At 52.9% G+C, this 23,118-nt stretch overlaps 3 protein-coding genes across 6 annotated transcripts in view; 2 read left to right on the top strand and 1 right to left on the bottom strand.

The window, feature by feature from the left end:
* Positions 1-3,998, top strand: part of Pak4 (p21 (RAC1) activated kinase 4) — a 38,361-nt gene extending 34,363 nt beyond the window's left edge. For all 4 annotated transcript variants that reach the window (XM_029547595.1, XM_029547599.1, XM_029547605.1 and 1 more), the window contains 5 exons: positions 324-457; positions 716-842; positions 2,384-2,509; positions 3,029-3,163; positions 3,448-3,998. In XM_029547595.1, the coding sequence (XP_029403455.1) occupies positions 324-457; positions 716-842; positions 2,384-2,509; positions 3,029-3,163; positions 3,448-3,603 (678 nt within the window). In that variant the 3' untranslated portion in view covers positions 3,604-3,998. The remainder of the gene's footprint in view (positions 1-323; positions 458-715; positions 843-2,383; positions 2,510-3,028; positions 3,164-3,447) is intronic.
* An 11,072-nt stretch (positions 3,999-15,070) lies between these two features.
* Nccrp1 (non-specific cytotoxic cell receptor protein 1 homolog (zebrafish)) lies at positions 15,071-18,331 on the top strand. Its single transcript, XM_021190603.2, has 6 exons — positions 15,071-15,449; positions 15,837-15,899; positions 15,982-16,033; positions 16,825-16,920; positions 17,597-17,735; positions 17,837-18,331. Exons 1-6 carry the CDS (start codon positions 15,071-15,073, stop codon positions 17,975-17,977), a joined length of 870 nt encoding a protein of 289 aa, XP_021046262.1. The 3' UTR covers positions 17,978-18,331.
* A 1,534-nt stretch (positions 18,332-19,865) lies between these two features.
* On the bottom strand, positions 19,866-21,184 carry Sycn (syncollin). Its single transcript, XM_021210732.2, has 2 exons — positions 20,760-21,184; positions 19,866-20,007 (listed from the first exon to the last, which is right to left on the bottom strand). The coding sequence occupies exons 1-2, from the start codon at positions 21,152-21,154 to the stop codon at positions 19,998-20,000; spliced, it is 405 nt and encodes a 134-aa protein (XP_021066391.2). The 5' UTR covers positions 21,155-21,184; the 3' UTR covers positions 19,866-19,997.
* Positions 21,185-23,118: the final 1,934 nt, after the last annotated feature.

Raw genomic sequence — 23,118 nt, 5'->3', positions numbered from 1 at the left:
GCACACACAGCTTTTATCTTAGCTTTCCTTCATACCTTCCTGTTCTCTTTACTTCTCCAGATGCCCCCTGATAGACCACTAAAAACCGGCCAGGACTGGTCAGGATTAGAGAACCTGCATGGTGTCCAGGGCGTATCCCTAGAGTGAAGTGGGCGCCCTCAGGCTGGCCTCCAGGTCTTCTTGGCTTTGGAGAAGGGGACAGCTGGAGTGAGCTGGTTTGCCGGCGGCGTACAACCTTCTGGAAGGTGGAGGCAGGCTGGCTGGTGCCAGGGCTAAAGGTAGAGGCAGTGCCCGAGGTCCCAGTGCTGATCTGCCCCGTGCAGGTGGTGATCATGCGGGACTACCGGCACGAGAACGTGGTGGAGATGTACAACAGCTACCTGGTGGGCGATGAGCTCTGGGTCGTCATGGAGTTCCTGGAGGGTGGCGCCCTCACGGATATTGTCACCCACACCAGGTACTGTAGGGCAGCCTGCTGGCTCATGTGCCCCCTGAGGTGGAGCTGGCACCCTTTATGCTCTGGTGATAGACAAGTGCCCTCCAGAGTGTGGGTGGGGCAGTGAGGCCAGGCACACAGGATGGGGTCATAGCATCTTGGCTCCCAGACCCTTGTTGAGGCGGGTCTTTGTGACCTCCTGATGTCCTAAAGCTCTCACCCCAGGGTGGGATGCACGAGGCAGCGCTGAGTGCCCAGTTGCTCCTTCTGCCCGCACAGGATGAACGAGGAACAGATTGCCGCCGTGTGCCTGGCTGTGCTTCAGGCGCTATCTGTGCTCCACGCTCAGGGTGTCATCCACCGTGATATCAAGAGTGACTCCATCTTGCTGACCCATGATGGCCGGGTGAGTGGGCGGGAGGCTGCATGTGTGCAGCTTTGCGTGTTTTTGAAGGGACTGCTTGAGGGAGGGAGTGGCACTGTTCTCAGCCATTGTGGTAGAGCAGAATGCAGCCGAGCCGCTCCCTTCTGGGGGGCCAGGAAATGGGAGAAAGCCTGTGCTGAGGCCCTGCTCCCTGTCACACCCACATTTGGGACATTCATTAGTCCTGGAAACGCCTCAGACGGCCCCTGTCACTATGCCCTCTCTGGCTATGATCAGGATGAACCATCACACCCAGTGCTGGGGTCCCTGCCTCACCCTCACTTCTGGTGACTGGAGGAGCAGCTGGCCATCTGTCCCTCACAGAACGGCCCAGAGTAGCGTCCCAATCAGTGAATTGCACTGTCCTCATAGAACTGGAAGCTGGGCCCCTGACCAGCAAGGAAAGGCTTGGGCAACAAGTGGCTGGCCTGCTGACCTGTGGGTTTTTAATTTAATTAATTGATTTATTTACTTTTGGTTTTTTCGAGACAGGGTTTCTCTGTGTAGCTCTGGCTGTCCTGGAACTTACTCTGTAGACCAGGCTGGCCTTGAACAGAAATCTGCCTGCCCCTGCCTCCCAAATGCTGGAATTAAAGACGTGCGCCACCACTGCCTGGCTATTTTTATTTTTTGACAACAGGGTCAGCCCCTGGCTGACCTGGAACTTGATGTGTAGACCAGGCTGGCCTTGAACTCACAGGGATCCACCTGTCCCACACTTAGCTTTTTTTTTTAATGAGACCCTGTCTTCTGTGTGTCCGTGGCTGGCCTGGTACTTGCTACACTGCCCAGGCTGGCCTCTGACTCCTGTCTTGGACTCCTGAGAGCTGAGGTTACAAGCATGCTCCACTCTTTCTTCCCTGTCCTCCATCAGGACTCAGGCCTCCTTGCCCTGGCAGGCACTCGGGCATCGGACCAGACTTGCTGTGGACCCAAGTGTCAGCTTCCCTTGTGGTCCTTGTGCCATCCTGGGTGCCTCCCTCCCTTTAGCAAACCAGGTTGGAACACGGGGTTGACCAACCCTCCAGCAGTCTGGATCCAGTGGTGTGAAGCTGGGTGCTGGCTTCCCTTTTTTAGGCTGAGATCTTGACTCTGAGTCTGGGGCCCTGGTTGAGTCAGCTAAGTATCCATAGTTTATGAGGATATGATTTCTGGGGTCTAGAAGAGACCCAGATATCACCAAGAGGGTCCATGGTTCCAAAAGGGTGTAAGTCCTGGACACTGGTTGTAGCGGAGGTTCATTCTCTCACAGACAGAGAGGGGCTGGGCTGTGTTCCTCTTGAACCCATGGATAGAGAGCGCTTGTTTCCCTAGGCCCTGGCTTTCAGAGCAGTCTGTCTTGGTGTCTGCTGAGCCTTTGCTAGCTGCAAGGCTTGAGCCACATCCCCTCAGAACCTCCAGACATCTGAGGGCCCTGCCAGTAGTGAGCAGAGCGACCCTCGCCCTGCTGCTCAGTGGAGCCTGTGTGTCTGAAGGCAGTCAGGTAGGTGGCACCTCTGACCTGCAGCCCCTGTCTGCCTCAGGTGAAGCTGTCCGACTTCGGGTTTTGTGCCCAGGTGAGCAAGGAGGTGCCTCGGAGGAAGTCGCTGGTAGGCACCCCGTATTGGATGGCCCCGGAGCTCATCTCCCGCCTTCCCTATGGGCCAGAGGTAAGCCCAGGAGGGACCCAGCTGCCCAATCCCAAGTGGCCTACAGGAAGGTGGCCTGGGCTTCCATTATCTGTTGGAAAAGCCAGGCTGAACACAGGGGAGCAGGTGCTGCTGGGGAAAGGGCGGCATCGTCATTCTGGCTGTCGTCGCCACCTCTGCTACTTGATGCGGTAGCTACCTAGCCCCGAGGTATTCCAAGTCAGCAAACTTGATCCCCATAGGCATGCGCAGGCTAGAGCAGGCTTCCACGGGAGTGAGGCTAGCTTAAAACTCACTCTCGTGGGTCTCACTTAGGATTGCTTGTAACTGACAGGAGTGGGGCCTCGACTCATTAGCGGTCTGTGGCAGCTACTGATGCCTAGACCTGAGGATCCGGGGTAGGCAGGCTTCCACTATCCACAGGCTGTGGGCTCAGGACTAGAGACAAAAGGTGGAGGCCAACAGAGGCTCCTGCGCCTGGAGCGTGCAGAACATTGGCTGCCCTCTGCACTCAGCACTACGGTCCCTTTCCCATCCTAGGTGGATATCTGGTCACTGGGGGTGATGGTGATTGAGATGGTGGATGGGGAACCCCCTTATTTCAACGAACCACCCCTCAAAGCTATGAAGATGATTCGGGACAACCTCCCACCCCGACTGAAGAACCTGCACAAGGTAAGCAGAGCAGGCTGGACCAGTGCTGAGCCCTGTGGCTCCCCCAGCCCTTGGCTACCACAGAGCTTGCCTGGCTGTAGGGCTGTGTGTTGGGAAACTTGTATGTGGGAAGGGGCTGCCTTCAGCTTCTTGCCAAACACAAAAGTAGGGCAGAAATGAGCCTTAGGAGATTTGGGTATGCCCTTTACGGTCCAGCAGTAACTCCTGACCCTCCCTAAGACGCCTCAGCCCCCAGGACATTAGAGGAAAGTGGCCCCCCAGCAGGTAACTCTGCTCCTTCACAGGCATCACCGTCTCTGAAAGGCTTCTTGGATCGCCTGCTGGTGCGTGACCCAGCCCAGCGGGCCACTGCTGCCGAGCTGCTAAAGCACCCGTTCCTCACCAAGGCGGGGCCACCAGCCAGCATCGTGCCCCTGATGCGCCAGCACCGAACCAGATGAGCCCGAGCCTAGTCCTGAACCAAAGAGCCCGGCTACCCTGCCCGGCAGAGGCCAGTAGAGGGCCAACCAGCTCCCACAGCCCAGGAGACACTCTAGGGCACCGCAGTCACTGTGCTGGGGCCTTCGTGGGACCCTACTACTGAACTCTGGTTTTGATTCCATGACTTGTAAAGCCACACCAGGACATGTGGAGCATGTGAGACTCCCAGGCAGGCTCCCAGGACAGGCTCCTCCCCTGGGCACTGTCTGCAGGAGAGAGGTGGCTGCCCATCACTGGAAATCTGCATCAGGGGCCACTGGGACAGAGACGACACTATGAGAAAGAGGGGTGTGTGTGTGTGTGTGTGTGTGTGTGAGAGAGAGAGAGAGAGAGAGAGAGAGAGAGAGAGAGAGAGAGAGAGAGAGAGAGAGAGAGAGAGAGAGAGAGAGCGAGCACGTGCACCAAGAAAGTCCAGCTCCTCTGTCCTCAGCCTGCCTGGTACCCAGCCCCTGACCCTGAGCCATTGAAGGGTCAATCATGAATGTTTGAAGAGTGGCCTTTTCCCAGAGCCCCACACCCTCTTTTCACAGGAGAAACATGGAGCCTCCCCTTCCCCAACCTCTGCAGCAAATGACTACTGCACCCAGACAGCCTCCGTTTTCTAGAAGTCTATTTATATTGTCATTTTATAACACTAGCTGTGTCTCTGTCTCAGCCTAGAAACAGATGGTCCCTGACCATGGGGTGGCTGGCCCAGGGACAGGGCCACTTTGAAGAATCAGGCTCCTGTCCCCCACCCTGCTGCCAGTCCCTCAAGTTAGTTTTACAATTAAAGTATTTTCTTGTTTTTGGTGTGTATGTGTGTGGTCAGTGGAGGCTACTGACCAGCTGTGTAGTAAGGGACATGTGGGGACTCGGCCTGGAAACCCAGGCATCAAGGGGGAGATGCTCCACCCCACTCCATGCATGGGGCAAGTGGGCACGCCCTGACTCTGGAAGCAGCCTTGGCCAGTGCTGAGTGAGGCTCCCACACCCCAGTGGCCTGGGTTGTTCCTTCCTCTTTTCCTTGAGACACGGTTTCCCTACACAGTTAGGCTGGCCTAAATTAACTATGTAGCCCAGGTTGGCTTCAGACTTGCCACACTCCCCTGCCTCTGTCTCCTGACTGCTGTTGAGATGACAAGCAAACTCGCCAGTTGCCACACATGGCCCAGTCTGGAGATGTTACTCTAGTTGATGTTGATCCTTCTGAGCCTAGGAACTAGTAAACGAGCCATTCGATGAGTCAGTCAGTGGGCTGAGTAACCTGGGGCTGCCTGCTCGGGACACTTATCCAAGAAAGAGTCTTCAAGCCCAGCAGAGGGAGGAAGGCTGCTGTGGCAGCGAGCGCTCCATCTTCGCCTCCTAAGCTCACCCAGGGACAGCTGGTCTGGGAGCGGGGGCCGGTGGAGCACTGGGACTTTAGCTCAGGGCCACCCCATGTCTACTGCCACACAGCTGTGGCCTCCACACGGTCAGGCCCCTGTTTGTGATGGAGCCTAGCTAAGTGCTTAGTGGCTTGACAGGTGCAGACATGGCAGTGTGAGAAGCAGCTACTGCTGTTAGGAATGGGGTTTTAGCTGGAGTCGATTCCTGTCTGTAAAGAAACAGGCCCAGATTGACAGAAAAAAGCAGGAAACCAACAGATGTCCAAAGATAAGTTTTAGGCCTGGCTGCGAATGTAGGGGAGATGGGCCTCGGGCTGGGATGTGGCTCAGTTGGTAGAGTACTGGCCCTGAGTCCAGTTTCCAGCATCATATAAAACCAGACCTGGTGCTGTATGCTTGCCATCTAGAACTCAGCCTGGGGGGGGGGCGGTTATCAAAGAGTTAGGGGCAGCCAGGGCTGCATGAGACCATGAATCAAAAAATAAGCTGGCGGTGGTGGCGCACGCCTTTAATCCCAGCACTTAGTAGACAGAAGCAGGCGAATCTCTGGGAGTTTGAGGTCAGCGTGATCTACAGTCAGGATTCTATAAATGGCACGTTGACTCGAGAATAAAACCAATGAGACATAGCAAACATTAAAGAACCCTAGCTTATTCCACAGAGCAAGGCCAGAGGAATAGCTTACTCTCCGTAGGGGGCCGGTGAACCAGAGAAGTATTAAACACATTCTGGAGCCCTATGGCTGAGAGCCTGAACTCTCTGTGATCCCACTGGAAGCTGAGGGAGTCTGGGAGGTACCATGCCACAGAGGCAGACATGCCCCAGGACAGTCACCTGCCTTACCATATGCCCTACTCCAAGTTGATGGTTGGTGTGGGCATCTTCACTGTCCCTGCATTTGGAATGGCTGGCTCTTGGTTTCACAATGGGAGCTGCTGCCAGAGACCCAGCCCTCTCAGCTCTGCTTCCTGCTCCTGTCACCTGTGCAGAAGTGTCCCCAAGGACACATCAACCACTTGCTGTCAGGAACACCTAACCCCCTGACTCTCAATCGGGATTTACTGCATGGATGTCAGCCACACTTTAGGAGGACTGGAGGGGCCAAAAGGCCAATTACCCAGATGCCCATGGGGAGAGGGGGCACTGTCATAAGAGTGGCCAGACGGATTAGAGGGTCTGTGGTATTGCCAAATCCTGAACAGAAGGTCACACACAGCTCTGCTGTGACCAGAGCAGAATGCCTTCTCCCAGCTACCCACTCTGACCTTGAAGAGTATCTTCCCAGGCACAGCCTTCTTGGTACACTGTCAAGGATGTTTCTACAGTGTGTTTTCTTGGGACCTCTAGACGGCAGAGAATCAGGGACCCCAGGCGAGCACGTGGGAGGGTCATGCGCATCACCTGCAATGGCAGCACAGTCTAAGGATGTAGTTATCAACGTGCTTTGCCCAAATGCAAATGAGCAGACACCACACTCTCCAAGCGATCAATCAACTCAGCTGGGAGGGAAGGTGGTTGACAAGTGGGCACCCAAGCACAGGTGGGCAGGTGGGCGACTGAGATGTTTCTTCTGCCTGCCAGAGGGGCGTAGTCAAGAACCCAAACAAATGGTGGAAACTAGTCAGACCAGCGGGTCTCTAAAGTATTCATCCTTGGTCCACCCTGAGAACTTGCAAATGTGATTTCCTGGGCTCCACCCAGGCTGAATCAGAACCTGGGTTGGCCCAGCCATCTGTATGTCAACAGGGATCCTGATGTCTGCTCCATTATGGAAACCCCAGAAACAAGGCAACCTTTCTGTGCTAAACACACGCATTGAGATTCTTTCTTCAGGTAGCAGGGACTCCAGCCTCCCTCTGCCCTCCCTCCTGGGAGTATAACCTCCTACAAAAAGGACTGGCTCCTTTAAGGATTTGAGCCAGGGATTCACCATCTCTTCATTGGCTAGGTGTTTGGCCACGCCCAGGGGCAAGGCGGGCTGGAAAATGTAGTCCTTGCTGTACCAAGGGACTTGCGAAGCCCCACCCGGTGGCTCATTGGATTTACTGGGTTTGACCCTAGGAACTGAGGCTTAATGACACATCAGAGTTCAGAAACAGATAAAATGTGTGCAAGGGGTTCCCATACAAGAAAGGCGACCTCTGCGAGGCGATGAGGGAAAAAGAGATTGTTGAATAACAGTGCTCAGGAATTCTACAAAATCAGCTGGTAAAGGTGCCTCCTGTCAAGTTCGATCCCTGCGGCCCACTGGAGGGAAGGTGAGAACCAATTTCTGTGTCCCTGACACAGACAAAAACAAATGAATACATTATTTAAAAAAAAAAAAAAAAAAAAAAGGCAGCCTGGCTTTATGCTGTCCAGAACAGGAACCCCATACATGAGTGTATGGATATTTAATGTTAACCTAATGTGTAACTCAGTGCTTGCCTACCATTCATGAGACCCTGGATGTAATTTTCAGCCCCACAAAGCTAACCAAAAGTGAACATAAAATGAAATTTAGCAGTCTGGTGCTGACGGATGGCTCCATGGCTCAGAGCACTGGCTCCCTTTGCAGAGGACCCGTTCAGCTTCCAGAGGCAACATGGCCACTCACACGTGGTCCCGTGAGTGTGAGGAAACTGACTAGCGTGTCCCACACCGGTGCTTTTAACTGCCAAGCCGGCCCTCCAACCTCAACCACTTTCTCTCATTTTTACTCAGTCTAGCATCGCAGCTCATGGATCACAGCTCACGGAATGATTCCTACCACACATGCTCAGGGTAGATCTTTCCATCTCAGTTAACTTGATCTAGAAACTTCTGCGCAGATGTCTGTGAGGAGCAGTGCTTGTCTCCTTGGTGACTTTAGACCCTGTCAGTTTGACAATATTAACCATTTCATTCCCTAAGACCCCCTCCTCAGGTGCTTGGTCACAGCAATGTGACCAAGAACTGACAGAAGAAAGTAGCCCATGACTGCAGAGCCAAAAAGGACATCTGAAATAAAACTATATAAAGAGCGTAACTGAACAAATAAAACGGACAAAAATAGTTAATAATATAAAAATCAAGACATTTCACTTACCTTATACGTGGCAGTGGCACACAGGAGACTGGAGCAGGAGGAGAGAGAGTCCCTGGGCTACATAGAGAGATGCTGGCTCAAAATGAATTAAGTGATTAAATAATGGGGAAATATTTGCGAACATTCACACTAATCAGATAACTTAGGAAGAAAATGAGATCAATTTTATCAGGGCTATAGACAAAGGTTTGACCAGTCAGGTTGGAGAGAGAAGAGCCTAAAGGTCATGAGGTCACACACAAGGCTCTGACTCATTAGCCAAGCAATGCAAATTCAAAGCAGAGTGCCACTGCACACAATCTATCCGGAAAAAAATAAACTGGCTGCTTCCTGGTGTGCTGCCTCCTGACGGATGAGTGACACTAGGGACTGTGGGCTGAAAGCTCTAAAACCGCGAACCAAGTCCTCCTTTAAGAATAATAAATGTCACAGGGCTAAGCAGATGGCTCGATTGGTAAAACTGCTCTCCACACAAGCATGAAGATCTGAGTTCAAACCCCCCAAAACCTAAGGCCAAGGGGTTGTAGCTTGTGTCTGTAAACCCAGGGCTCCTTCAGTAAGATGGGAGGTACAGACAGGAGAATCTCTGAGAGCTTGTGGATCTGCTGGCCTGGGGTCTGCAACATCTCAAGCAAAGTGGAAAGCAAAGATTGAGAGTTGGGGTTTGCCTATGATCTCATGCACTGTGGTACTCCTGGCACACAGGAACATGCACATGTGCAAGTACACACATGCAACACACACATACAAACATACACAAAGGCAGAGGATGCAACTCAGTGTAGAGCTCCTGCCTAGAATCCCCCAGTGAGGGGCTGGGGGTGTGGCTCAGTGGCAGAGCCCCTGCTTAGAATCCCCCAGTGAGGGGTTGGGGTGTGGCCCAGTGGCAGAGCCCCTGCCTAGAGTCCCCCAGCGAGGGGCAGATGTGTACATACACTGCTCTCTGCAGAGTGGAGCTGGACTACACCATTTCATTCCATCAATCAACACTCAACCCAAGCTGCTTTTCTTCCCCACCAACCTGGCTATTGCTCCCCACTTTTCTATACTTTGGACCTATGTCCCATGCCACCCTCCAGCGGGCACAGGGCCATGATTCCTGGGGCACACACTGATTTTGCAGCAGAGTAAAGAGATGCACTCAGGCTGTCTGGACATGGTTCCTCAGCAGGGCAGTGTCTGGTCTTCATGTACTTCCTGCCCAGCAGGCATGGCCACAGACCATTTAGGGACAAATAGTAAACAGAGTTTGTGGAGGCCCTGCCCTGGCAAGGTGACATTCTAGCAGGGTGAGCCAGATGGTGACCTAGAGAGCCAGAGATTCAGACATAGTCATAGATCCCAGTGAGGGCAAGATGTAAGGATGAGGTGTGACAGCACAGAGGAACAGTATGGGTACAATGTGCCTGGGCTTGGAGGGCTCAGCAGTGTGACTGGACCTGGGTCCGGAGGCACCAAGCTCGTAGGAAAGGGTCAGAAGGATGTCTACAGCTGAGGAAGGGACAAGCTGAAGAGCCTCTGGAGCCTCAGTAAAGCCTCGCAGGAGGAGCAAAGGCCATGGAGTGGGAAGGAAGGTGGAGGCCTGCAGGCTGGCCAAGCCGTGAAAGCAGAGTCAGGAGAAGTCAGGGGGAAGCTAAGCACACTCCAGCAGGCAGCCCTCTGCTCCTGCACAGTAATTCTTGTGGTTTTGTTCTTTTGATGATGGGGACAGAGCTCAGAGCCTCTTGGGATATAGTGTCCACGATGGGAGGAGTCCAAGACCATAGCAAGAGAAGTTCAGCCTGGTGTGCTGGTGAACTAGGAGTTCAGCCTGAGCTACCCAGTCAGACTCTGTCTCAGAATAAAGGAAAAATGGATTTGGAATACAGAGGCATAATGCACGCCTAGTACCCCACGGTGAGGGGCTGGGGGCATGGCTCAGTGGTAGAGCCCCTGCCTAGAATCCCCCAGAAAGGGGCTGGGGTGTGGCTCAGCGGTAGAGCCCCTGCCTAGAATCTCCCAGTGAGGGACTGGGGGTGTGGCTCAGTGGTAGAACACCTGCCTAGAATCCCCTGGTGAGGGATGAGGACCCCAGAGCCGCTTTACCAGGAGGCTGTGGAATCTTTACAGGGTCACGTTTAGCTAGCAGGACTTCTGATTCCTGGACTGATCTTATTTCTCCTTTACTCCCCAGCTGTGGGTGAAGATCTTCCGTCAGCACATGCTCCCCACCTAGTGTCACTGAATAACAAGGCTAATGATGACTTCTGATGCCTCCAAAACCGTGAGCCAAAATAACCTTTCCTGTTACTAACTTGACTAGTCTCCAGGTATTTATGATAGCATGTTTTTGCCACTGTTGTTTCATCCTTCCTTCCTTCCTTCCTTCCTTCCTTCCTTCCTTCCTTCCTTCCTTGCTTCCTTCATTTTGGGGGTCTCATGCGTCCTGAGGTTGTTTGTGAACTTTCTACCTTAAGCTCCCGCCTCCACCCTCTGGCTGGGAATCCACCATGTCCCACTTTCTGCAGTGCTGAGGATCAATCCCAGAGTTCTGTGGTTGCTAGGCCAGCACCCTACAAACTGGCTACGCAGCAGTCCAGTTCTGTTCGTTGTAAGCTAGCAGACCTCCCTGGGGAGAACTAGGACACATGTCCATCTTATGTTATTTTGTCACATGAACAGTGGCCCATGACTGCTTCACTTATTTTCTTCTTACTGGCTTTATAGAAATCCCTTAAGTGGAGTGTAGAGAAAATGACTGCATTATTTTGTTTCCCATCAAGATATAATTAACACATGATAAACATGCTCACTTGAAATACACCTAGATGCATTTTGACAAATGCATTTGTCCACGTAACAACCATAGTTAAGGTAGAACTTTGTAGGCCTGTTGTGGTGTCACACGCCTTTTGTCCCAGCCCTCGGGAGGCAGAGGCAGGAGGGTCTGTGTTTGAGTTCAAGGCCAGCCTGGTCTACACAGTGAGTTCAAGGCCAGCCTGGTCTACACATTGAGTTCAAGGCCAGCCTGGTCTACACAGTGAGAACTTGGTCTACACAGTGAGAACTTGGTCTACACAGTGAGAACTTGGTATGGAAGGAAGGAAGGAAGGAAGGAAGGAAGGAAGGAAGGAAGGAAGGAAGGAAGGAAGGAAGGCAGGCAGGCTCTAATTCCTTTTAGTCTCTAAGGATCACCAACACAATTTCTTTGATGCTGGCTTAAGCTCGCCTTACCAGGATTTTATAGAAAGGAAAGCGCACTGTGGTGCCATTGTTTTGACTGTCCTTTACTATTCTGAGTAGAGATTTTTTAGACTTGGCTAAGCATCCCCATCGTCATGTCTGCTCCTTTCTTTTACTGAGTAGAACCCCGGTGTATAAACGTACCAGAGAAGGTTGGCTAACTCTGTTGTTCTAACGAAACACCAGAGACCTCTACTTTAAAGAAGAAGACGGGGCTGAAGTGCTGAATCAGCATTTAAGCACAGACGCTGCTTTCCCAGAGAACTGGGACTTAGTTCCCAGAACCCAGTCGGTGGCTCACAACCTTCTCTAGCTCTAGGTCCTGGAGGTTCCAGTTCTTCTTCTGGCCACCGGAGCACCAGGCACACAAGGTGGTACACGGATATATATGCAGGCAAACGAATCCTCATAAGATAATAAAAAAGCAGATCACTGTGAGTTCTAAGCCAGCCTTGCCTACACAACAAGTCCTAGCAAGAGCTACATGTAGAGACCCTATCTAAAATAATATTGTTAAAAAGAGGAAAGGCTGAAATGTAAATAAATAAAATAACTAATTTTTTTAAAAAAATAAATTCTGTACTATACTGTTTTCAGTATTACAAAAATAAAATAAAATAAACCGGGCGTGGTGGCACACGCCTTTAATCCCAGCACTCGGGGCAGAGGCAGGCGGATTTCTGAGTTCGAGGCCAGCCTGGTCTACAAAGTGAGTTCCAGGACAGCCAGGGCTACACAGAGAAACCCTGTCTCGAAAACCAAAAATAAATAAATAAACAAATAAATAAATAATAATAAAATAAAATAAAAAGAGGAAAGGCTTAATTGGGCTCATGGCTTCAAGGTCTTGCTTCCTCCATGACCTTGTTGCTTCTGGTCACTGCAGGGACACACAGTGGAGTCAAGACACTAACTCTTGGTGGCCAGCAGGTGAAGGAGCTAAATGGAGAGGGACAGGAGTCCCGCCGTCTGCTGCAAGGGGACACCCTGGGCACCAGACAATGCCCTATTAGTCCCCATCTCTAAAAGAATTAATCGGGGCTGGTAAGACTGCTCTTCCAAAGGTCCTGAGTTCAAATCCCAGCAACCACATGGTGGCTCACAACCGTCCGTAACAAGATCTGATGCCTGAATTAAGTAAATAAATAAATAAATCTTTAAAAAAAAAAAAAAAGGAATTAATCATCTTCTAATAATACAAAGATGGAGACCATGCCTTTAACACACCAGCCTTTGTGAACGTTCCAGATCTCACTTATATGTTACATCTCCGGGTGTTAATCCAGGTGTGTGCACATGGACTCTTCTAGTGTGGGGCAGCCATGACCAGCATGAAGATCTACCCTGAGTGAACTTTAACTGCTCTTGGCTAAACGCCACACTGGGGACATTGCTGGTCTTCTGGTGGCAAGAGCAGAAGCTGACAACTTACTGTTGGAATCTATTTGCTTTGTCAAGACATAAGCTATACACCCAGATTCCTCATAATCAGACAAACATGCTTCTCAGAGGTTCTAGGGCCCATCCCAGACTTCTGTGAAGGAACAAGGACCTCCCTAGTGAATCAGACATGCCCCAGGATTTGTGAACCACTGAGCAGGGAGACACAGGCAAGGAGGAAAGAAAAAGCCTGATATAGGGCTGGGGGCGTGGCTCAGTGATAGAGCCCCTGCCTTGAATCCCCCAGTGAGGGGTTGGGGGTGTGGCTCAGTGGTAGAGCCCCTGCCTAGAATCTCCCAGTGAGGAGCTGGGGGCGTGGCTCAGTGCTAATGTTCCCGGCCAGCATTGTCATCCGGAATTTGAGGGCAGCTTGAACTACACAGAAACATATTCTCAAGCAAAAGAAAACAAACAAATAAAACACATCGGAGTAGTATAGGGACAGACCAGCTTTGGTCAGAGGGAGGGAGATGGGTAAGAATATTGGAGAAGAATATGATAAGGTACATTTCATAATCATACCTATACACGTGAATGAATTAGGAAAGAATAAATACATTTTAGGAAGAAAGCCTCTCTTGGTTTTTTGGGGTGGTGGTGGTGGGGTTCCTCCTTCAGGTCCCTGCAGGCTGTGGCCACACCCTGTCCTGGATTCTGGCCGCACTCATCAGTCTGGTCTCCTCCCACCCACCACGGCAGGCCCGAGGCAGGTGGGAGGGCAGAGGGGCGTGTGCTGTGGTGGCCCAGGAGTGTATGCGGTTTGGGGTGTGCCATGGGTTCTGCTGGTGTTTCCTGGGAACCTGCTGAGGTGTGGCAGGGTGACACCTCCTAGGGCTCTAGTGACTTCCAGCTCTTCAGCGTACAGGGTCCGTACCCCTCTGTTTCCTGCCTCCGTTCCCTGAGCTATGCGTGGAGATGTTATTTATCATTCGCTGCCATTTCAGCACAGGGCTCTTAGGACGTTGAGTGGATTTAACTGCCCACATCACCATGAGCCTGTGACTGAGTTTCTTGATTTAAATCTGCTCGCTGTTGAGCGTACCTGGGACTTCCTGTGTCTCTGCCCAACTTGCTTTGTCCCTGCTGTGCAGCCTCAAGTGAGTCACTAGGCCTCTCTGAATCTGTTTTTTTCTTTGACAAGATGGGTGCAACAACAGGGTGGGTATGGAGATGGGCTAGTTTACCCGACTATGGGCTAGGGCGTGAGCTCCGCTTCCTGGTGTCTGTCTGAGGCCATCTTGCTTTCTGTGTCTGAAGGACAGGCAGTGTGGAAGTCTGAGGGCCTGGCCTGGGAGTGTGGGGGATAACATGGGGACCGAATGGTAGCACACACAGGGTGTGGTGGGGCAAGCTTGTGCACAATCTTTTGGCAGATAGAGGCAGCAAAGTTACCCTGGGCTTGCATAGCCAGTTCAAAAAACAGTCTGGAAACAAAACACAAAACAGAAACAAAAAGAAGCCAGTAGTAGCTGGCCCAGGACTGTTGTCCGAGAGATGGGGGTTGGAGAATTCAGGCCCCGTAGCTGCTTATTAACTCCTCTTTCTGTTCCTCCTGTTTGCTAGCGAGATGAGTTTAAGAGGGTCAACACCTCCTGGCAAGCAGAGTCACCGAAGCGCCCCACTGCTGATGGTCTCCACTTAGGGAGAGCCAGACCGGGGTGGGAAATGGGGCCACAGACAGGAAGTGGCCTTGGGTATCTGGCCCTACAGGTTCCTCACGCCCCAAAGTCCTGCCTTCAGTGTGCCCATACTCTCTCAGGAAGGAAGTAGGGAGGGTCACATTAACGCAGGGGGACAACCAGCCAGGGGCTACTGCCTGCGGACCTCCCTGGATTCCCCACCTCTGCCCCCTCCCATCTATGCTTCTAGCCTCACTCTGATTAACAAAGAAAAAAAAAGCTATCCTAGTGTGTCCCAGGAGAGAGCCTGAGGCTGGACCCGTGCCCATTCCTAGCCTCACATGGGATGAAGAGGGGGGAGGGGTGGCGTTGGCTTTAACTGGCCTCAGTTTTGCCAGCCAAAACTCCTTAAGGAGGAGGATACACATCATTAGAGAGCTTGACATTAGCCCCAGGGGTCAGGCGAGGTCCTCAGCTGGCCCTGGGGAAACTGGGGCAGAAGAATGAGAAGTTGGAGGGGGGGCGGGACTGGACCTCTTCTGAGGGAGGAGGCTGGCGGCTGGACCACTGGGTCTGAGGGAGGAGGGCTGGGGGGCTGGAACTAGTACTAGGTCAGGAGGAGGAGGACCTTGCAAACTGGGCTGCTGGTCTGAGAGAGGAGGGCCCCCGGGGCTCAGATCCTTCCCCTAACACGCCCTCTCTTAAATGCCTGATGGCTTGTCCCGCCCCTCCACCCCCAGTTAACCTGGATCCTAGGAACCAAGACCCAGTCGCCCAAACCTTAGGGATGGAGAAGACACCGGACAGAGACAGTGGCAGGATGGAAGCCGAGGGGTCCCTGAACTCCGAGGAACTGCCGCCGCATCCCCAGTCCCCGCCACCACCGCCGTCCCCAAGGTCTCCCACGTCCCCGGTGACCCCGGAGCTCCCGCAGCCCAATGCACCGACTGAGGTTGAAGCCAGGCAACTGCTGGTAGAAGAATGGGGACCCCTGAGCGGGAAGCTGGAGCTGCCCCCGAGCATCAGCTGGCAGCTGCTGTTCCTGGAGCGGCCGCTCTACCGCAACCTGCTCAGTTCACCCAACCCGGAAGGTGGGGGCGCAGCTTGGGGACCCCTGACGCGCTGCTCAGACCCTAGGTCTCCTTCATCTTTCTCTGTGGCTCCTGTCTATTTCTTTCTCTCGGCAGGCATCTCTGCCCCGTCTGTCAGTGCACTTCAGGATCTCCCTACTCTGCATCTTGTCTCTGTGTGTCTCTCTGTCTGTTTCTCTCCCTTCCCCTCTACCCGTGTTTCGGTTCCTTTCTCTGAGTTCTTCCAGAGCTCCAGAGACTCACCATAACCGCCCACCAACCTCCTTAATCCCTGCCAGGCTGGTCTAGCCCGGCTCGGGTTCCTGCCCTTCCAGTCTAGCCCCGGGGGGTAGGAAGACTTGAGGAGGTGGGCACTGGCCTGAGGCGCCATTCCCTTGTGTGATTCAGGCATTAATATCTACCAGCCGGCGCCCCCCACGGGTCCCACCCGGAAGCCCCTGAAGGAGCTGGGTAAGCACTGGGGGCTCTGCCCGGGAGGATGGTGCCCCTCGAGGAATGTCCCACCAACCCTTCCATCCTCCTCACTGGCCAGGTAATTTCCGTGGATGGTACATTACTACTCAGAACCTCCAGGGGCCCCTCAGGTGAGTTGCCACAGGGCCAGGGGGTGGGAGTGGGGTGGGGGGAGGAATCACTCTCCTCTCGGCTAACTTTCTTCGCTGAGGCGCCTGCAGAGGGGCCTCCCTTTCTGGCTCCGATGACAGAGTTAGTCATAACTGATTGCCTATGAAACATGCGGCACAGGCGCCCAAGATGTCTGGTCAGCGCACAGTAGGTGTTTGGTAAATCTTGATCTCACCCTCTTTCCCTGGGAGAGACTTCCAGCTCCAGTTCAGCTCCTGAACGGTAGATGAGAGGGTGTGTGTAATTCAGGGGCTCCGGGTCAAATCTCATCTTTTCTAAATTTGTTCTTGTTTTTGAACGAACTGATTAAAGTATCCCTTAAACTAGATAAATCACTAGTTTTTTGGGGGTGGGGTGGGGTGGATTGAGCCACACCCCCAGCCCCTCCCTGGAGGATTCTGGATAAGCGCTCTCCTGATGAGCCTTGCTCCTAGTCTGTTTTCGTGCTGTTTTGGGTTTTGTTTTTGTTTTTCTGAGGTAGGGTCTTGCTAAGTTGCCCAAGTAGGCCTTGATCTTCCAATCCTCTAACTCAGCCACTAGATAGAGTAGCTAAGATTCCAGGCCTGGATCCAGTCATCACCTTAAGTGTCAGCTCTCTCCTGGAACAGAGGGTTTGTGTATATTGTTCTCCAGGGTCTCCTGGGGACCAGGACTGCCAGGTCCTACTGCAGTGGGGTCGGGGCTGAGCGGGGAGGGTCTCCTGCTGTACCTAGAACCCTGTCACCGTGCTTCCTCTCTTGTTTGTCTGCAGCTGGACCGTGAAGGAGCAGTGCGTGAACCTGCTGGCCAAGAAGCTGTGGGAGGAGCTGTTGGATGATGAACAGCCTGACATCACCATCATGGACTGGTGCGCCCAGCCCTCCCTGACTACCTGCTCATGCCCTCCGAGGCTTCCCAGAGCTCAGACTTCCTGGCTCCGTAGGGCCTGAGCCCCTCCCTCACCAATACCCTTTGAATCTGTGGTCTCACCCAATCCTGCTCTCCTCCTCACTTGTCAGCTGGGTGGGTTCCCTCAGGGCCAGGCTGTTCCTTTATCCCCCAAGTTTATGCCCCTGATTTTTAGACTCATTTTCCTCCTACTAAGAAGACAGTTTCTTTCACACAGCTCCAAATGGAAACCTACTCCAGTCTTATGAAGGGGCCATATATGAATTTGCTCCAATGCCCTGTGTTCCCCACCCAACCCCTAAACTCTACCAGCAACCTCTTTCTGCTCTTACCCTCTGCCTGTACCCCATCTCATCTCAACTTGTGCCTGTGTCCCTCCATCTACAGATGTAGCTATTGGTGACATGTCAACTCCCCCCGCCCCTTTACCCCCCACCCAGCACTGCCTCAGAGAACAGAGCACAGGGTTGTCTTGGTCTCCGCCAGCCAAGGGCTGGGAGGGAGGCTAGATCTGGAGATTGTTGTAGCTGGGCCTAGGACCAGGGCTTGGGAATTGTTGTAGGTGGGCCTCCGACCAGGGTTGGGGGGATGAGATGATGTGGACGCATGGCAGTCAAAGCCTGAACCTCCTCCAGGTTCGAGGACAGCCGCCTAGACCAGTGTGTTTATGAGCTGCATGTCTGGCTATTAGCAGCTGACCGCCGCACGGTCATTGCCCAGCACCACGTGGCCCCTCGGACCAATGGGAGAGGACCCCCTGGCCGCTGGATTCAGGTGAGATGCGCTGCCAGGTCCAACCTTGGGCAGAGGGAAGGGGATGCCAGCAGGCTGTGGGACCCTGGTGAAACTTTCTTCCTAACCCTGGGCTGCCACAGGTGTCCCACGTCTTCCGCCAGTACGGCCCCGGAGTGCGCTTTGTCCACTTCCAGCACAAGGCTAAGAACCGCATGGAGCCTGGGGGACTGCGGAGGACAAGAGTGACCGACTCCTCCGTGTCTGTGCAGCTCCGGGAGTGACTTCTGACCGGGCTCTCTCTGAGTCTGATGTGATCGATCCTTTGAAAGTCACCTCCAAGCCCTTGGCATTTTTATGATGCTCCCTGGCTTCTGCCTTTTGTGTGTGTGCTGAGCAACAGTCTGACCCCTCCTCACCCCCAACCCATCCTTATTCCATGGACCCCTTCTCACCTCCTTGATGCTTCCTTGCCTTCTATCTGGCCCCTCTTTACCTCCTTGAGCCTCCCCCACTCCTCTGACCTCTCCTCCCCTCCCGCCATCCCCTTCACCCCTGGCCTGACCTCGCTCACTTCCCTGCCCCCAGCCAGCTCCTTCCTATTTCTCCCTGCCCAGGTCTCTCAGATCCTGCTTGGTCCCTGTCTCCCCTGTGACATCTCCACACCACTATGAATGTGTGTCTCTGGGCAGGGCCATCCCTTGTAGACCAACTGATCGTGTCATGTTGGTGAATAAACTTTCAGAGAGTGGCTCTAAGAAAACACACGGGCTCACCTGCTCTTTGTTCATTAGAAACCCCCTCAGTCCACACCTCACCCACTCAGCCAATCCTCAAACTCAGGGTACTTCTGTGACCTCTGGATCTTTTCATTGACTTTGACCTCTGACCCCCTACCTCTTACCTCTTTTTTTGCAGTGCTGGGAATTGAACTCAGGTTCTTTCGTGTATACTGGACAAGTTGTCTACCGCTGAACTAGATCCCCAGAGTTCTTTTTATTTATTGAAATTCTGTGGCAAAGTCTAAGTGGCCCAGCCTGGCTTTTAATTTTCAGTCTTCTGCCTCAGCCTTTTGAGGAGCTGAGGTCTGCACCACTGGGCCTAGCCTGACCTCAGTTTCCCTTCTACCTTGTGGATCCTGGAGATCTAACTGAGGTTGTCAGGATTGGCTGCAAGCCCCTTTATGTGCTACTCCATCTCATAGGCCCCTGATAGTTGATCTGTTTATATCCCCCAGTGTGTGCCCCTGAAGTATTCTCACTTACGTGCTCTTCTTCATCCCTTAACTCTCAGAGTCTCCTCAGATCCCAGTCCTGTCTCCAGTCTACCCTGGATTTCATTCCTACAGAGCTCTTCCCGTCCTCTGCCTAGGACAACCCAGACTCACTCAACCCAGACAGCCACTGAGAGCTCCCATGCCTGGGACAAAGAACCAGACAGCCACTGAGAGCTCCCATGCCTGGGACAAAGGCGAAGCAGAGATCACAACCTGAACAGAAACATAAATTTGAACTAAAGTGTCTTCCGTATGTCAGGGAAGGAACATTAAATGTAATTAACAACCCAGTGTCAAGTCTTTAAGTCCCTCACTAAGGAGGCTGAGGTAAAGGGATCTCAAGTTAAAAGACAACATGGGCAACTTAGTTAGACCCTGTTCCAAAATAAAAAGGAAAGAAAGGGATGTGGGCGTGGCTCTGTGGCAGAGCCTAGCATCCCCCAGTGAGGGGATGGGGGTGTGGCTCAGTGGTAGAGCCCCTGCCTAGCATCCCCCAGTGAGGGGCTGGGGGCGTGGCTCGGTGGTAGAGCCCCTACCTAGCATCCCCCAGTGAGGAGCTGGGGGCGTGGCTCGGTGGTAGAGCACCTGCCTCTACCACATCATCCAATACACGGTGGTTCTACCCTGGCACAAGGTCCTAGAATGACCCTGACGTTCTAGGCATTAATATCGAGAAGTAAATGAGAAGTGTTTAAATATTTAGACGCCGCCAGCAGTGCTCACTCTTGCTCCCTGGATGTCTTTGCTCATCCCAACCCAAGTTACAGTCTAAGGCTGTGTCCCCAGTATGGTCTGACTCAGATCTGACCACTGATCTCTCATTCTATCCACCCATGGGTGCTGGGTCTCAAACACACGCAGATGTCACACAGGGTTGTAACTTTGAAAGGGCTGTATTATAGGGAAGCTATGATAGCAGGTCGTGGGGCCATCTCGCCTCCTGGCTCTTGGGGGTGCAGCAATCCCCAAGGACAGGCTGGGTAGGACTTAGCACTGTGCAGAATTAGAGATGGCAGACCCTCAAGGCATCAATAGCACCTGTAACAGAAACATGAATTCCCAACAGGGGGTGTCGGGACAGAGACTGTCCCATGTGGGAAGGTCTAAGGAGGGGTTCAAGGCTCCAGGTTGAGGAGCTTAGGGTCCCGGCCTGGGAGGTTTTGGGGTCTGGCAATTTTTTTTTCTTTTTGAGGGATTCTGCTGGGCTGGCTTGGGATGTTGATACCTAAGGTCTGTGGGTCATGGGATGATTGCTCGACCTGGGGACCACTAGGATTGGGTCTGGGAGGTCTACAAATGGTTTCTGGGTTTGGGGCTGATCTAGACAAAGTGGGTGGGGGTGTAGGGTTAGACCAGACTGACTCTTCAAGATTTGGGCCTGGGGTCTTGAGGCCTGAGAGGTTTCTAGGTCTCAGAGTTGGATCTAGGGGCTTTCAAATGTAATGAGGCGGGGCTGGCTTAGGGGTCTAAGGGTCCCAGAGGAGCCAGTGATCTCCTCACTCTGAGGCCAGGAAACCTCATGCCAGTGCAGAATTAGGGCGATGCTGAGTGGAAAGGTTTCTAGAATGGAGGCACAAGTTAGCTGGCATTGTTGATTTCCTAGTATGTGGAGCCTAGAGTTTGTCTAAGAGACTAGGGGTGGTGGTGAGGGCCATAAGATAGAAGATAACAGGATTAGTCTAGGGGGTGCACTCAGAGATGGGACCTCCAGGAACAGTTTCATGAGTCTGGGGGTCTCTGGACTCTGGGGGCGCCTTGGGCTTGGGTGGCGGGGCTGGGTAGGGACTTACTTGCAGTAGAGGGAAGAGATGGAATCGGACCAGTCCCCAAAGATGCCTCTGCGGTACTCTTCCAGACGAGGGTAACTGCCTGCGGTGAACTTGCGGGTCTTGCCACGCTTACCGGAGAGAGACCACACAGTGATCTCACAGCGCTGGCCCACTACCAAGGACGATGCGGTGTTAGACCAGCCCGAGGGCAGATAGGGCAGGTCGGTACCTGGCTCCACAGACAGCTCGGGCCCCTGGCAGCAGTTGTCATAGTATGGATCACTCTTCTCATAGAGCCTGGCGCAGGTTCGCGTCCCATCTGACTTCTTCAGGTCTGCCGGCACCGGACAAGCGCCGTGGGCACCAGGGACAGCCACCAGGGCTAAAGCCAGCAGCAGCGGGCACAGCAGGGACATGGTGACAATGGACCATGAGACGTCTGAGGTGCACTTATGTGTCTGACCCTTGGGAAGAGAGAAGATGTGAGATAAAGACGGGGGAGGAACGAGGACACGCCCCCTGCCCTTGGCGGCCACTGGAACGAGGACACGCCCCCTGCCCTTGGCGGCCACTGGAACGAGGACACGCCCCCTGTCCTTGGTGCCCGAGACCTACCTGGAAAACCTCACACCACTGAATAGTAAATACAAGATGGGGATAAAACCGTAATGCCTTGGAGTCTGACTGGTTAAAGACAGTCAAGGGGTTGCAAATGAGGCTCGGAGTGTTTGCCTAGCACTAGGAAAGCCTGGGATTGGACCCCCTGCCATTGTTTACAGAGTAGCTGCAGCGGGGAAAGCAATGTGGAAGCAGAGGCAGGGAGATCGGGAGCTCAAGGTTATCTTTGGCTACAAAGCAAATAGGGGGCTACGTGGGGATGTACTTGGGATCCTGGGTGAATGGGAGATAGATAGATAGATAGATAGATAGATAGATAGATAGATAGATAGATAGATAGAAAGGAGATGATTCAGAGGTTCAGATCCTTGAAGAGGGCCGTGATCCAGGAGACTCATCACTTTTGGCCTCTATGGGCACTTTACAATCACATGCACGTACACCCACAGAGACATGCATGTTCACACATAATTAAAAAATAAATTAAATGTTTTAAATGGGAAAAGTCAGGGCTGGGGAGATGACTCAGCAGGGAAACCTGAGTTCTGAGCCCCAGCACCCACGGGAATGTAGCCCTGTGCACTTGTAACACCAGTACTGCAGAGGGCAGAGGCAGGAGGATGGCTGAGACTTGCTGACTGGCATCCTGGCTCCAGGTTCAGGGAGAGACCCCTTCTCTTGAGAATACTTTGTTGATGGATCAGAATAGATAGATCAGTCCTCCTGTGGCCTTTGTGTACATGTGCACATTAATGCATATATCCCACACATGTGTGCATATGCCACACACATGTGCAAATGCCACACACGTGCACAGGGATACATAAAAAGATAAAAGGGAAAGGCAGCTGAAAAGGTCGGCTCAGACCTCAAATCCCAACACTGAGGAACCTGGGGTGGGAGAAGGAGCTGTGGGCCGGCTGGGGCCACGGAGCGACACCGCTTGCACAACTGAAAGGGCTAGGGACATTAACTTAGCCAAATAAGTAATTTGGTGAATTAAAAGGGGTTTCCAAACTCTGCATGTAGCAGCTATAATGTACAGGGTGTTTACAAATGGACAAGAAGAGACCAGCTTCCTCTTCCCAAAAGCTCGGGCAGAGGAGAAGGCAGGGGGCGCCCACCCTCACCCTTGCCTCAAGAGCTGGAGTTCTGTTTGTGTGTGGCTCTGGGTATAGAACCCATAGCCTCAGGCAAGCTACACTGCAGCCACACCTGGAGGTTTTTTCCCCTCCTTCTCTCCTTCCTCTTCTTCCTCCTCCTCCTCCCCCTCTTCCTCATACTCTTCCTCCTTCTCCTCTTATTTTAGTTTTCTGAAGTAGGATCTCAAGTGCTGGGAAAGGCAGAGACAGAGAGAGCCCCCGCTCCCCGGTGGGCATAACAGCTGAACTGGTGGCCTCCAGGTTCCACGGAGACCCGGTCTCAAAGATAAGTGGACGGAGACCGGAAGAACGGCTCAGCAGTTAAGAGCACTGCCGAGAGAGGACTGGGCCTCAGTTTCCAGAGCCCATGTGATGGCTTATAGCTGCTTGTAACTCCAGTTCCAGTGGATCCAACACTCTCTTCTGGGCTTCATGGCATTAGATACACAGGTGGTGCACCCTGTACGTGTAGAACAAAAATGATTTACATTTTTTAATAATAAAAACAAAAGCTGGGCATGGTAGCACACGCCTTTAATCCCAGCACTCGGGAGGCAGAGGCAGGCGGATTTCTGAGTTCGAGGCCAGCCTGGTCTACAGAGTGAGTTCCAGGACAGCCA

This window comes from Mus pahari, chromosome 1 (assembly GCF_900095145.1).
Source record: "Mus pahari chromosome 1, PAHARI_EIJ_v1.1, whole genome shotgun sequence".
NCBI classification, from domain to species: Eukaryota; Metazoa; Chordata; class Mammalia; order Rodentia; family Muridae; genus Mus; species Mus pahari.
The sequence above is the reverse complement of the archived record's forward strand: the minus strand, read 5'-3'. Positions and strand labels throughout refer to the sequence as shown.